General features: G+C 42.6%; 1 protein-coding gene across 5 annotated transcripts in view; it reads left to right on the plus strand.

The window, feature by feature from the left end:
* LOC118366648 (unconventional myosin-Ib-like) overlaps positions 1-15,594 on the plus strand; it is a 153,915-nt gene that overhangs the window by 24,689 nt on the left and 113,632 nt on the right. For all 5 annotated transcript variants that reach the window (XM_052493570.1, XM_052493571.1, XM_052493573.1 and 2 more), the window contains exons 2-3: positions 454-599; positions 7,038-7,153. In XM_052493570.1, coding sequence (XP_052349530.1) covers positions 474-599; positions 7,038-7,153 — 242 coding nt within the window. In that variant the 5' untranslated portion in view covers positions 454-473. The remainder of the gene's footprint in view (positions 1-453; positions 600-7,037; positions 7,154-15,594) is intronic.

Consider the following 15,594-nt stretch of genomic DNA (forward strand, 5'->3'; position numbering starts at 1 on the left):
GTTAATGTGAGGGGATTACAGCGATTGGATCAGCAGGGAGCATGCTATCTGGTCTGGACAGGGATATATGGATGGGGGGGGTTGGCTCGGCTGGGGGTTGGGGGAGTGGCACTGACTGTCTTTGACACAAACTCTCCAGACAGACCACAGCTGGATTACAATTGGACTACGGACTACTATAAAATGGTGGACTGTCAATCAAGCCCTCATATGCATCACTATTCCAGATTAGATTATCATTACACAAGCATGAGTGCCTGATCTTCATAGGAGTTCACCAAAACCGTTCATGACTGAAGTTCTGGAGTTGATGCATTGACTAACAGACCGTAGATAATGTAATCTATAGCAACAACTTGCTTTTGCCAGCAATATCCATGTTCATCCCCTGTTCTCTTGCTTTAAAATCACGGCCTGTGTCTAATGTATTCCATTTGTTATTCTTCTTTACAGGGGGGACTGCTGATTCCAAGATGGAGGTGAAGACGTCACTTCTGGACAACATGATAGGGGTGGGGGACATGGTCCTGCTAGAACCCCTCAACGAAGACTCCTTCATCATGAACCTGAGGAACCGCTTCGACCACAATGAGATCTATGTAAGTTCTCCCTCAGCAAGTGTTAAACTGGGTTTAGCCATAGCTGAGTTATATAATTTAATATCTTCTCAATGTATTTGAAACTCACATTATGCTTGAATGTATGCTAACATTCAGATGCATTTGACTGTGTAACTGGATTTTGCCCCAGCTGCCACAGTCTCAATGTCGTGGTTCAGCCGTGTTATTGTTCCCTCAGCTTCACTCTCCCTAAAAGTGCATGTTTACACTTAGCTTAGACAAACACAAAGTGTGCACTTAAGCAATCTGCAGATACATCATTCATTGTTTCTAAACTCACTGCTGGAGCCTGTGCTTAGCCTATTCATTTTAGCCCTTGCCTCCAAAAACAGCAGCACAGATACAGCAACCTCACCACAAAGCCCTGAGTTGACCAATCAATAAGTCACATCACTGAAGAATGTAGATGTCTCAAATGAGGCAGAACATTCAGAGCTCCAGGGAGGAGATTCAACTGGCTGCTGCCGTTTCCCTTGGGGGGGGTGGGGTGGATGACTGGAGCAGACCTGTGTTCCAATACTATTTGAAATATTTCAAATACTTTGAGCGATTGCACATGCCTGCCTGGAGTGCCAGATTGTCAGGGTGTGCAGTTTTGGCACTACTCTATTGGTCCATTAAGACAGGCAAGCTCAAGAAAGCATATATAACATATTTGAAATTATTCCAAATAATATTTGAACCCAGGTCTGGAATATAGAGGCTGGATGAGGACTCGGGGCTCAGGGCTCTTCTCCCAGGAACCCCTGCCTATCTGTGAGTTGGTGTCTCCAGACATCAGCCTCTATGATTATGGCCCTGGTTCTCTCCTCACTGCTGACTAGGACAGAGCCAAGTCAGAGCCCAGAGATTGATGTCACCACGCTCAACTATGATTGCCTGGCTACCTCAGCTTCGTGATATTTTAGTTAAGTTCATATCGCTTCCTGTGTTTATATGAGTTGTTTATGACATCTAAGCTGCCCTCAAATTTCTCTGTCGAAAGGTGAACTAAAGCATATGGTTGGTCTAAGTCAGTCTGTAATGTTGGAGCAAAATGGTAATGTTGGAGCAAAATGGTTTTGTTGAAGTCTAGTGCTGTATAAATGCTTGAGTTGAATCATACTATTCAACTGGTAATTTTCCACTCTGTCCATTAACCTCTTTACATACCGCACAGAGGAGTGATTTGTTACTGGCTCATTAACTTTATTTAGGTCACTAAAAGCCAGGCAGAAATCTAGTTTCCTCTGTTTATTCTTTAAAGATCTTATCACTCCCCTATCTTAGACACAGGCTGTGAGAATTGGTCAGCTAAACAGCTCTTTGTGTAGATGAAGTATTTAAAGACTGTGCTACTTGTAAATACGTTACTCTGGCTTTATCCTGAGTGGGAACTTCCTAGCAATATTTTGTATAAAACTGGAAAATTAGTTTTTCCTCAACAGTAATATTTATTTATTTATATGTGGTTTCGGCTATTTCAGCCACACCAATTGCTGACAGGTGTACAAAATTGAGCACACATCCATGCAATCTCCATAGACAAACATTGGCAGTGAATTGCCTTACTGAAGAGCTCAGTGACTTTCAACGTGGCACTGTCATAGGCCACCTTTCCAATAAGGCAGTGTGTCAAATTTCTGCCCTGCTAGAGCTACCCTGGTCAACTAAGTGTTGTTATTGTGAAGTGGAAACATCTAGGAGCGACAACAGCTCAGCCGCGAAGTGGTAGGCCACAGGAGCTCACAGAACGGGACTGGCGAGTACTGAAGCGTGTAGCTCGTAAAAATGGTCTCCTCGGTTGCAACAGGCACTACGCAGTTCCGAACTTCCTCTGGAAACATCAGCACAAGAATTGTTCATCGGGACCTTCATGAAATGGGTTTCCATGGCCGAGTAGCCACACACAATCAATCAAATGTATTTATATAGCCCTTCATACATCAGCTGATGTCACAAAGTGCTGTACAGAAACTCAGCCTAAAACCCCAAACGGCAAGCAATGCCAGTGTAGAAGCACGGTGGCTAGGAAAAACTCCATAGAAAGGCTGGAACCTAGGAAGAAACATAGAGGAACCAGGCTATGAGGGGTGGCAAGTGCTCTTCTGGCTGTGCCGAGTGGAGATTATAATAGAACATGGCCAAGATGTTCATAGATGACCAGCAGGGTCAATTAATAATAATCACAGTGGCTGTAGAGGGTGCAACAGGTCAGGAGTAAAGGTCAATTGGCTTTTCATAGCTGATCATTCGGAGTATCTCTACCGCTCATGCTGTCTCTAGAGAGTTGAAAACAGCAGGTCTGGGACAAGGTAGCACGTCCAGTGAACAGGTCAGGGTTCCATAGCCCCAGGCAGAACAGTTGAAACTGGAGCAGCAACACGGCCAGGTGGACTGGGGACAGCAAGGAGTCATCAGGTAGTCCTGAGGCATGGTCCAAGGAGAGGGAGAGAATTCACACAGGACAAGACAGGAGAAATACTCCAGATATAACAGACTGACCCTATCCCCCGACCCCTCCGGCTGAGACCGGAGGGGTCGGGAGACACTGTGACCCTGTCCGACAAGCCCAAGATCACCATGTGCAATGCCAAGCGTCGGCTGGACTGGTGTAAGATCAACGCCATTCACATACAAATAATATACGAGGCTATACTTTTTGAATTACATATGTTCCTATAATGTCTCCGAGAGCATTGTCATAGTCCTGTAGGGCCGACGCTGCTTGTTCCATAGTCAATAAATCCATGAATTTCCTTAATCAAATGTCCATGCTGAAGCACTGTGGTTTACTCTCTTTCCAATTCCTAAGTATTGCTCGTTTGACTGGCAGGAAGGCCAATGCAATGATGCGTTGCGTCGTTCTAGGGTGGATATTGTCCACCATACACCTAACAGGCACACAGGACAATGTGGGATACATGCATTCAAAATTCCAGACAACATATCTACCTCGGTCCAAAATGTTTTAGCAGCTGGACATTTCCATAACAGATGCATTAGTGTACCAACCCCACCGCAGCCATAACAACCCACATCTGAAAGGCTTTGATTCATTTTTTTCAACCTGTTAGTTGTAATATGCAAAACCTTAATTTGATTCATTTGATACCTTTCACATTTGGGATATAGATGTTGTGTTTTTCCATATTGCATCCCACTGTACTGCGGTCAGAGATGCACACAAGTCCTGTTCCCAATGTAACTGAGTAAGGATGTAGTTTGGGGAGGAGAGGCCAACAAGCTTGTATAAGGCAAACGGTTCCCTTCTCATTAGCAGCCCGGTCCCTCTGTTTGTTGTCCATCACGCTTTTAGATCCCACATCAATACCCTTTTGAGAAATAAATTGTATTATTGATTTTGATCTGTAAATAGGGCAGAAATTGTATATAATTCAGGCCAAATGTTGCTATCAACTCTTTAATTGGTTTGACATCACCATCCCTTACTACCTGCCCCACCTGACTGATGTTTTGGCGTTGGCAGGTAATATTAACCTATGTCTTTCTCTCTGCAGTAAACAATGGGTTGTTTCATATTGGACACGAAGGGAGAGATGCTCCATTGATAACCTTTTATGACGCATCTTTGCCACTTCACATGAAAACTCAAGTAGTGGATTATCTATTTTCCAATGGAACTTGAGCTAATACCATAATGATTATTTTGAGATCAAATTGCTATGTTCTGTTAGAATGTTTTCCTCTAGCCACTCCCAGCGGCCTACTATTCCTCCATGTTTATAACCCCATGACAATTGGTATCTTGCATTATAAGACAAGTAATACAAATACTTAGGAACACCTAATCCACCCTTGCTTCTTGACATGCGCAGTTTATGGTTCATGCTTGGTTTCTTATCTTTCCACAACAATCCAGAAAATAAACTACGGCTCTCTTTAAACCAGTACTGAGGAAACTGAAGTGGTATAGCTGACATAAGGAACGATGGTCTAGGGAGGATGTTTAAGCAATAAGGCACGAGGGGGTGTGGAATATGGCCATTATACCACGGCTAAGGGCTGTTCTTATGCACGACGCAAAGCCGAGTGCTTGGATACAGCCCTTAGCCGTGGTATACTGGCAATATGCCACAAACCCCTGAGGTGCCTTATTGCTACTATAAAGTGGTTACCAAAGTAATTAGTTGTAAAAATAACTTTTGTCATACCCGTGGTATGCTGTCAGCCAATCAGGGTTTTAACCAACCAGTTTATAATAGTCTTTATCACCTCTGCTCTACCCCATAGTGATACAAGTAGTACAGTAATAATAACATTTGGGTGGGGTCTTCCACCTCCACTGACCAGGAGTGGTTTTAAAAGCTGACTGGCTGCAGCCAACAATAAGCTACTAATCGCTACAGGCCTGTTAGGTGAGTGTCCTTAGTACCTGTTATGGTGTCAGTTGTTTTCGTTCATGAGGTGAATCTTTTCGTTCCTTACCGGTTGTACATGACAGCCTGCCCACAACATCAATCTCAATGGTTTTATTTTTCTGAGATTTAGAAGAAAATATTTGATTCCTGCGAGAAATATCTGATTTCTATGAGTGCCAACCCCTTTTTTTGATCCTACGACCACTCCCCTTCTGATGTCATCCATTTATTTTGACGAGCCAAACACACATTTTAAATGTCAGTTCAGGCATGACATCTCATCTGTGTTGACTATACATATTCCCTTGAATAGGCCTTGCTGTTTTAGCTTCGATCTAATGGGAATGTTGTTAGACTGATGTCTGGATTATAATGCTTAGCTTGGAATGAGGAAGCAAAGTATTTTCTTTTAGTGTTTGGAACTTGTAATTACAAAGTCCTGCAAGGAGACATTTCCCCTTTCTCTGTAATTTACTCAGCACTGCCTAACTTTCATCCTTGAAAGAACTCGTTTTTGAAATTGCCCCTTTTTTCTATGGGAGATCACGACAACACACTTATATAATGGGACTGACAGTGATCTGGTCACTATTATTATTATTGAGTCTGGTGTTCAGTTCGGGTCAATGGTCCCTGTGGTTGGAAAGCCCCTGTTTTCTTTGCCGTAAAACATTAAAGCATAATGTGAGTGTCAAATACATTGAGAATATATTAAATTATATAACTCTGTTAATGCTAAACCCAGTTTAACACTTGCCGAGGGAGAACATCATTTTTTACACAAAGCATTCCCTTCTCTTAAGTCCTGATAATGTTCTCTACTGTATATCCCTCCAGTCCTGTTGTACCACAATTATCTGAGGTATTCAGGGGGAGACGGGAGTGTACATGCACTCATTATGGGAGGCTGAGAGATCATGGGAGTGTGTGTACAGTTAAAAAAGGCCATTGTCGCGTCAGCCTTAACTTCGCCTTAATGGCCCTGTACACACTTGGTTGTCTAGCAGTGACCCTACCAAGCCAGCGTTTGCTTTTATTCTGAGCACTCCATTTGTCTTGTCCATTCTCTCCTCGGGTTCTCCAAAGAGTCGATTATGCCTCCCATGTACTTTTTGACAATAGGCAGTGGGATGTGGTGTTGCCTTGGAAAGGTCTGACTCTCTCCTGTTCTGAGTGGGTTATATAACTTCCATTTTAACAGAGAGAGTGGAGAGGATCCGGAGTTGTTTAGAACCACCTGAAAATGCAGTCCTCTTCTATCTCAATGTAAGGTTTACAGTTTGACTGATTCTTTCAGAAATGACATACTGTCGTCAGTCTCACTCTGCAGTAATAAATGGAGCCGGGGTACGATGCCAAATGTGACGTTATTATGTATAATTTTCTTAACACACTCTAAGCGACAAAGTACATAATTTCATGTTTTTCTCAATCCTAATTTATGGAAATAAGATGTACTGTACATAGTGAATGCACTTAAAGAATGACCCGGCTGCATCAAGCTGACCCATTTCTTTCTGACAATCTGTTTCAATGACTTGAGTCCAGTGCCTTTTAATATCAGCCATCACCACTTGGAGATGTAGCCTCACCCATACCCCCCTCTACTCGTGCCCACTACCCCTACATTCCTCTATCTACCAGACTCCCCTCTGATATGGGTGTCACGGGAAAAGCCGCATCCTGGGATTCCAGACATTTTTCCTTTGTTTTTAAGTCTCCCGTGCTGATGCTCTTTCCACTCCTTTCTAGCTCCCACATGCCTGACCAATGCAGCAGGATAGAATTCCCAGCTGGGAAGAGCTGAGGATGCAAACATGAAACTCCTCTCACCTCAGTGCTTCCCTGAGAGCAGAGCTGAGCAAGACATCACTTTCAGACACCATAGCAGTATTCCTTACCTGAGAGAAGTTCTCTGAACATTAGTCAATCCATCACACCCTGATGTCTCTCACTCTACTCTTTATTGCTCTCTCTCTGCAGACTTACATAGACAGCGTAGTGATATATAATTTCTAATAATCATACCCTGGTGTCTTGTTCCCTCTCTCTGCAGACGTACATCGGCAGTGTGGTGATCTCCATGAACCCCTACAGGTCTCTCCCCATCTACACCCCACAGAAGGTGGAGGAGTATCGCAACAGGAACTTCTACGAGCTCAGCCCACACATGTGAGTGCCTGGCCTTGGTCCTTCCTCCACCCTATCTTTGTGTAGTGCCGTCTACCTCCACCCCACTGCTGGCATGTTGTGTAGGATGCGTCTTTTTGTCCACGTTGAGGCCACAGGCAACAAAGCCCCTGTTTATAAATGCCTTTCAGGCAAAATGTCAAACACACAAGTGAACGGCATTGATTGGCGCACACAATCAGAAACATTTGAGCCCAAAAGACAATGCACATCTCGGCCAGTAGGTTGGCGGAGAGGTTTTTGTTTTGCCTCCTTTTGAGTTCACTGTTCAGTTTACTGTTCCCTTTGTGATTTCCAAGGACCAGTATGGTTTAACTACAGCTAAACCAAATTAACCAGTATTGAGAGAGAGGATGTGTGCTGTGCTCAGTCCCACACACTAGACCTTGTTTTGGGGTACAGACAGTTGGGTAGTGAGGGAACCCCTCCAGCAGGTGGCCATCTGCCTGTCCCTCCACAGCGGTGCCGGAGCCAACCCAGAGGCCCTGCTGCACAGCTCTGACACAGTAAATCAAAATGGGTTCCCTGCTGGTCCTGCTGCTCTGACACGGTAAAACACAGTAGGTGCCCTGCTGCACAGCTCTGACACGGTAAAACACAGTAGGTGCACTGCTGGTCCTGCTGCTTTGCCACAGTAAAACAAAGCAGGTGTCCTGCTGCTCTGACACGGTAAAACAAAGGCCAACACTCGTCAATTAGCTTCCCTGCCTGCCGTATCCCTGGGCTGGAGCAGACACTCCATGGTTGGAGGACGAAAGAGAGGGAGGGCGAGAGTGGGGGAGATCCCTTAGCTGTTCCAGCACTGACTGACTCGTCACAGAAAGACAGCCAGACAAATGAAAGGGTATTTTATTTATACTAGAGCGTACGCTTCAAAGGGCCTGCTCCTGTTCCAGAACCCCCTCTTTCTCTTCACATGTGGTGACTCAGCAGACAGCAGGACAGTCAAACAGGGCAGATGTGTCCAGCTGTTTCTTTTGGCAATCTCTTTCCTTATAAGATGTTTTCCATTCTCTCTCGGTCTCCAGACCCAATGCTGCTCTGTTCAGTCTTTCTCTCGTCTGCAGTTTCTCTTCCACTAGCTTCATCATTCTCGTTTAAAATAAATCCTCTACTTCCTCCTCTCTAATGCTGATATCAGCCTTCAGAGGCCAGGGCCCACATGGCTCTTGGATCTGGAGCCATGCCTGGGCTGATCCAGGGCATCTGTTTTGCCCATCATGGCACAGAAACAGAGCTCTTAGATGGGGAGAGAGTGATAACCGAGGCCCTAGATTTATAAACCCATGGGGCTCCGGGCTCAACTTGAGACAATACACCATTGCAGGCCATCATAGGGCCCATTGAACAGTAAAGATGAGTTGGACAGTCAACACTTCATTCCTCTCAGTAGAGATTACAACTTAAGTAACAGTTGCCAGATGCAGACACACACACATCCACCCCCACCCAACCTGTTATAATTTACACTGATCTTCGGATTAAAGTGTTGTCTGTCATTATACGTACATTAAGTCCACCTTACTCAATCTGCATCTCCCAGTACCATGTCTGATCCTTCCCTACAGTACATTATGCATTCAAGGTTGCTACTTAGTAGGTTTTCAGCTCTTAAAACTTCCTATGGCTTACATCCCGCTAATGGGATCGATATGACAACAGCCAGTGAAAGTGCAGGGCGCCAAATTCAAAACAATAGAAATTCCTCAAATATACAACTATTTTACACCATTTTAAAGATAAACCTGTTGCTAATCCCACCACACTGTTCAATTTCAAAAAGGCGAACGACGAAAACACACCAAACGATTGTTAGGTCTGCACCTAGTCACAGAAAAACACAGCCATTTTTCCAGCCAAAGAGAGGAGTCACATAAAGCAGAAATGGAGATCAAATGAATCACTAACCTTTGATGATCTTCATCAGATGACACTCATAGGACTTCATGTTACACAATACATGTATGTTCAATAAAGTTCATATTTATATCCAAAAACCTCAGTTTACATTGGCGCGTTACGTTCAGTAATGTTTTGCTTTCAAAACATCCGGTGATTTTGCAGAAAGCCACAGCAATTTACAGAAATATTCATCACAAATGTTGATGAAAATACAAGTGTTATGCATGGAACTTTATCTGAACTTCTCCTCTTGCTCCTACCTGACACGCAGGCGTCCCATCTAGACATCTGGAAATGCAAATGCGCTACGCTAAATGCTTATAGCACTCGTTAAAACTCAAACGTTCATTAAAATACACATGCAGGGTATTGAATTAAAGCTACACTCGTTGTGAATCCAGGCAACAAGTCAGATTTTTAAAATGCTTTTCGGCGAAAGCATGAGAAGCTATTATCTGATAGCATGTAACACCCCAAAAGACCCGCAGGGGACGTAAACAAAATAATTAGCATAGTCGGCGCTACACAAAACGCAAAATAAAATATAAAACATTCATTACCTTTGACCATCTTCTTTGTTGGCACTCCTAGATGTCCCATAATCACTATTGGGTCTTTTTTTCGATTAAATCGGTACATATATAGCCTAGATATCGATCTATGAAGACTGTGTGATCAACGAAAAGAATAGCGTTTTATAACGTAACGTCATTTTTTTAAATTAAAAAAGTCGACGATGAACTTTCACAAAACACTTCGAAATACTTTTGTAATGCAACTTTAGGTATTAGTAAACGTTAATAAGCGATCAAATTGATCACAAGGCGATGTATATTCTATTGCTGTACGTCTGGAAATAATGTCCGGGTAAATCTCAACCAAAATATCCGGTCGGAGACCTGAAGAAATGGGCTGTCTCTTCTTCGTTTGATCAAGAAACAAATCGTAGGCAAATGACAAGACTGTTGACATCGTGTGGAAGCTGTAGGTATTGCAACCTCGGCCCCATTTAATGTGGTTCAACTTTATAAATCGGTTGAAGTTGCGCATGGATATATTTTTCTATTTTCAGTGATCAGATTTTCCTGCACTTTTCGATGAAAACGCACGTTCTGTTATAGTCACAGCCGTGATTTAACCAGTTTTATAAACGTCTGAGTGTTTTCTATCCACACATACTAATCATATGCATATACTATATTCCTGGCATGAGAAGCAGGGTGCTGAAATGTTACGCGATTTTTAACAGAATGTTCGAAAAAGTAGGGGGTAGGAGTAACAGGTTAATGCAACCGCTGTGTCAGATTTCAAAAAAGCTTTACCGAAAAAGCACACCATGCAATAATCTGTGTACGGCGCTCAGACACAAAAACAAGCCATACAGATATTCGCCATGTTGTGGAGTCAACAGAAGTCAGCAATGGCATTATAAATATTTGATTACCTTTGATGATCTTCATCAGAAAGCACTCCCAGGAATCCCAGTTCCACAATAAATGTTTGATTTGTTCGATAAAGTCTTATGTCCAAATACCTCCTTTTGTCAGCTCTTTTAGTACACAAATCCAAACTCACAAGTCGCGGGCAAGTACAGGTTAAAGTTCAGACAAAGTCATATTACAGTTCGTAGAAATGCGTCAAACGAAGTATAGAATCAATCTTTAGGATGTTTCTATCATAAATCTTCAATAATGTTTCAACTGGAGAATTCCTTTGTCTGTAGAAATGTAATGGAACGCAGCTAACTCTCACGTGAGCGCGTGTGATCAGCTCATGGCACTCTGCCAGACCCCTGACTCAATCAGTTCTCATTCCCCCCTCCTTCACAGTAGAAGCCTCAAACAAGGTTCAAACGACTGTTTACATCTAGTGGAAGCCTTAGGAAGTGCAATATGATCCCATAGACACTGTATATTCGATAGGCAATGACTTGAAAAACTACAAACTTCACTTCCTGGTTGGATTTTTTTCCTCAGGTTTTTGCCTGCCATATGAGTTCTGTTATACTCACAGACATCATTCAAACAGTTTTAGAAACTTCAGTATTTTCTATCCAAATATAATACTAATAATATGCATGTATTAGCAACTGTGCCTGAGTAGCAGGCAGTTTACTCTGGGCACCTTATTTATCCAAGCTACTCAATACTGCCCCCAGCCATAAGAAGTTAAATCCTCTCAGATAGACAGGTTATGTTGAAAGATGCCAATCTAGGCTTAAATGGTTATCCGTATCGGCTGGGGGTAGATCAAGGTGACAACTTTTCCCAATGTTTCTGAATGTACTGTATGTTATATATCATTTGCTAGTCAGACATAGTTTCTTGTTCATAGTCAAGAGTTATAACATGGCAGGAAAATCTCACCTGATGTTAAGCTGTTAACTAAGAGGAGTATATACGGTAAACACAGCTGAACAGTGAAACCGTTCACTGCTCTCCTAGGATGCGTCCCAAATGGCACTCTATTCTCAATGTAGTGCTCTATGGATCCTGGTCAAAAGTATGTAGGGAATAAGATGTCATTAGAGACACAACCCCTAGTTTGGTTTCAGCCTAAAGGATTAGTCCCTCTCAGAGGTCCTGAAGTGGCTGTCTGTCGTGGCCTAAACCAAAACCCTCCATAACATCAATCTTAATCTTGTCCCTATCAGGCCATCTGGACTTGTCATTCTGTCTTTGTTTTGCTGACTGACAACCAGCTCTGTGTAACATGAGACTACTGAGTCCAGACCACTGCCACGTTGAACCTGTCTGTCACGGCCTCACCACCACTGAAAACTATGAGGAAATACCATATTCAGTGCTGAACATGACTGGAGATGTCAGTCACTGCTACAGCTCAGTGTTACTTGAGATTCTGTATGACAATTTTGAAAGTAATTGAGGATCATGATTCACAAACAACATTCATTGGATGCTCCGCCATTTTGCTTCCTTAGATACGATCTTAAGTTCTAATCACCATTTTCAGAGGCAATGCAGTCACAGAAGGATGATATTGATGATCAACATACTTGTGTTTTATGAAGTAAAAACATCCCCCAAGGCAGCTGGAGATGGTAATCTGTGGTGGGGAAACGAATTTCAATAGAACATTTATGTATTTTCCTTAGCTTAGCTGGAATTCAAAACAGAGCAGACAAATATGTATCACTGCAGGCCATGGAATTTCACTGAGTTTGCAGACCGGGAGGTTTGAGCTTGAGTTAATGATATATCTAAGCTATGTGATATATAAATATGCTCTAGAATATTGATGCTGATACTGCATGAGGAAAAGCACATAACATTCCTACTTGAATTATGCTTTATGAACAAGGCCCAGTAGTACATAGGCCACTTTGGAAAGGTGTTGATTTGAATCTACAGCCATTTCCCTTGATTACCATTATCAGATCTACAAGACAAAAGACAACAGCGTGGGCTTGCTATATGACTAAGTGGAGAGTTGGATCAGCCCAACAGGATAGGCAGTGGGTATTAATGGAGCTTGTCGACAACTTAATAGAGAGGAAAGCATCATTGTGTGCACGTCCCAAATGGCACGCTGTTCCCTACATAGCACACTACTTTGCCCCGTTCAAAATTAGTACACTTTATAGAGATTTGGGTGCCATTAGGGATGCGGTTTTGACTAGTTAGTTCACAGATGAATGAGCCGCTCCTCCCGAAAACCATGTTTATTTTACCACACCAAACTGTGCTTTCAAAGGTCACCCGAGCCGTAAAACAACTTGACTTAAATGAAATAAGTAAATCTTAGAAAGATCTCCAAACATTCAGATCTGCTCAGCTAAGTGGTCCTTTAGGCCTGCGACCCAAGGCCGCTTTGGGTATTTACATAGAAAAAAAGATCACAAGCTGAAACGTATAGGGAACTATTTAGACCCCTTGACTTTTTCCACATTTTGTTACGTTACAGCCTTAATCTAAAATGTATTACATTTAAAACAAATCCTCAGCTATCTACACACAATATACCATAATGACGAAACGAAAACAGATTTTTTTTATTTTTATATTTGCAAATGTATTACAAATAAATAACACACCTTATTTACATAAGAATTCAGAACCTTTATGAGATGCAATTGACTTGTAGTTTGCTAAAAAGGCACATAAAGACACAGAAACAAGATTCTCTGGTCTGATGAAACCAAGATTAAACTCTTGGCCTGAATGCCAAGCGTCACGCCTGGAGGAAACCTGGCACCATCCCTACGGTGAAGCATGATGGTGGCAGCATCATGCTGTGGAGATGTATTTCAGCGGCAGGGACTGGAAGACTAGTCAGGATCAAGGCAAAGATGAATGGAGCAAAGTACAGAGAGCTCCTTGATGAAAACCTGCTCCAAAGTGCTCAGGACTTCAGACTGGGGCGACGGTTCACCTTCCAAAAGGACAACGACCCTAAGCACACAGCCAAGACAACGCAGGAATGGCTTCGGGACAAGTCTCTGAATGTCCTTTAGTGGCCCAGCCAGAGTCCGGTCTTGAACCCGATCAAACATCTCTGGAGTGACCTGAAAATGTCTGTGCAGCAACGCTCCCCATCCAACCTGACAGAGCTTGAGAGGATCTGCAGAGAAGAATGGTGTGCAGGTGTGCCAAGCTTGTAGAGTCATACCCAAGAAGAATTGATGCTGTAATCGCTGCCAAAGGTGCTTCAACAAAGTACTGAGTACAGGGTCTGAATACTTATGTAAATTATATTTAATTTTTTCATTTTTAATAAATGAACAAAAATGTTACTGTTTTTGCTTTGCATTTTGGGGTGTTGTGTGTCGATTGAGGGGGGGAAACTATTTAATCGATTTTAGAATAAGGCTGTAACAATGTGGGAAAAAATCAAGGGGTCTGAATAATGTATAGTCTTTTCATACAAAACTAAACGCTCCAAAATGTTAACAAAAAGGAATCCAATATTTAAAAATGTTTCGCTACTCACACACATCCTGACGTATAAGCGTGATTTTATAATCGTGACTATATGGATGGTAAGAAGCCATTAGTTAGTTCATCCATGCATGGTTTGATCCTACTGTCTAAATGATTATCCGGACTCATTCCTCAATGGATTGATTCTCACTTAAAGGGTTATAAAATTAGGAGAGCTGACAATGTAATTCCCAACTTTTCAATTATTCAGTGAAGAACCCATAATGTGCCATGGTTTCGTATGTTCCAATCACTTGATTTAAGCAACATGACACTTGTTTATATAAAAAAAAGACACTAACAAGGTGTTCGTTCATAGACTTTGCTCTTTCCAAACCAATGCTCTTTTTTTTCCCCATGCCAGAAATGGTTCCTGTTTCCCATTTTTCATTAGTGTTTGTGGGTTTGGACGCTGATTTTCCAGGCGGGGCTGGGGCCATTGTGGCTTTCTGATTGGTTAGGCTAGCCTAAAGGGGATCAGTGCTAGGCTTTAATTAAGTAACATAGGGAGGTCTTCTGGTCCTTTCTTCCTAACCATAACCTCTCTTCTGTGCTCTTATCCCCTCTTCTGCTCCCCTCCAAACCCTAAGGGCTCAGACTCCCCAATAGCGTTTGCTGGCCGAGAGTACTTAGCACCTCCTGAATGTAATTTGCAAACTGAGTGCGCACCGATTTTACATGTAGAATCATTTAAAAAATGTTGGCTGTCAGAAATCTACATCGGTGGTCCCTAAAACACAGTGCACTGAACGATCGGTAGATGAACGTGCGATGTGTGTGACCCTCTCTTCTCTGCTCCCCTCCAAACCCGAACCTTTTCTCTTTGATTCCATCTTCTGCTCCCCTCTCCCTCAGAATCCTCCTAACCCGTCCTCTCCCTCAACTCCTCTAGTTGATCCTCATTAGACTTAAACACCATAAAACCATCAGTAGGAACAAAACTGATGGGCAGACCACAGCTGTGTCATGCAGGGTTGAGGGTCCTCTTCATTAGGGCACACAGAAACGACAGCAAGTGTTTGTTATTGGACAGGTGCATGTTCCTAGTACCACTTTTCTTCCATTTTGTGCCTAATGAGCATGACTCATGTTGCCTGGCTGCCCCCTGGCCATTGGTGTTGCCACTGTAGGGAAAACTGGCACGTATTTCAGTGCCAGTGTTTCAGTTCCACTCATCTCTTAAAGATTAATCTTTAGGAATGGTGCAAGAATAGTCATTAACTAAATTAACAGAAGCTGTTGCATATAAATAAAACTCCTCTTAGGCCGCCCCATCCCGCATGCGGGATCGTGACTACAGCCTCAAGCTCATTACCATAACGCAACATTAGCGATTTCTGAAAATTGCAAATGAAATGAAATAAATATGCCTGTCCTCAAGCCTTTTCTTAACAATCCTGTCGTCTCAGATTTTCAAAATATGCTTTAGAACCAGAGAAAATCAATAATTTGTGTAAGAGTGGTGATAGCTAGCTTAGCATTTAGCGTTAGCATTTAGCACGCAACATTCACAAAAACCAGCAAAGGGATCAAATAAAATAATTTACCTTTGAAGAACTTCAGATGTTTCAATGAGGAGAC

Source organism: Oncorhynchus keta, chromosome 34 (assembly GCF_023373465.1).
Source record: "Oncorhynchus keta strain PuntledgeMale-10-30-2019 chromosome 34, Oket_V2, whole genome shotgun sequence".
Lineage (NCBI taxonomy): Eukaryota > Metazoa > Chordata > Actinopteri > Salmoniformes > Salmonidae > Oncorhynchus > Oncorhynchus keta.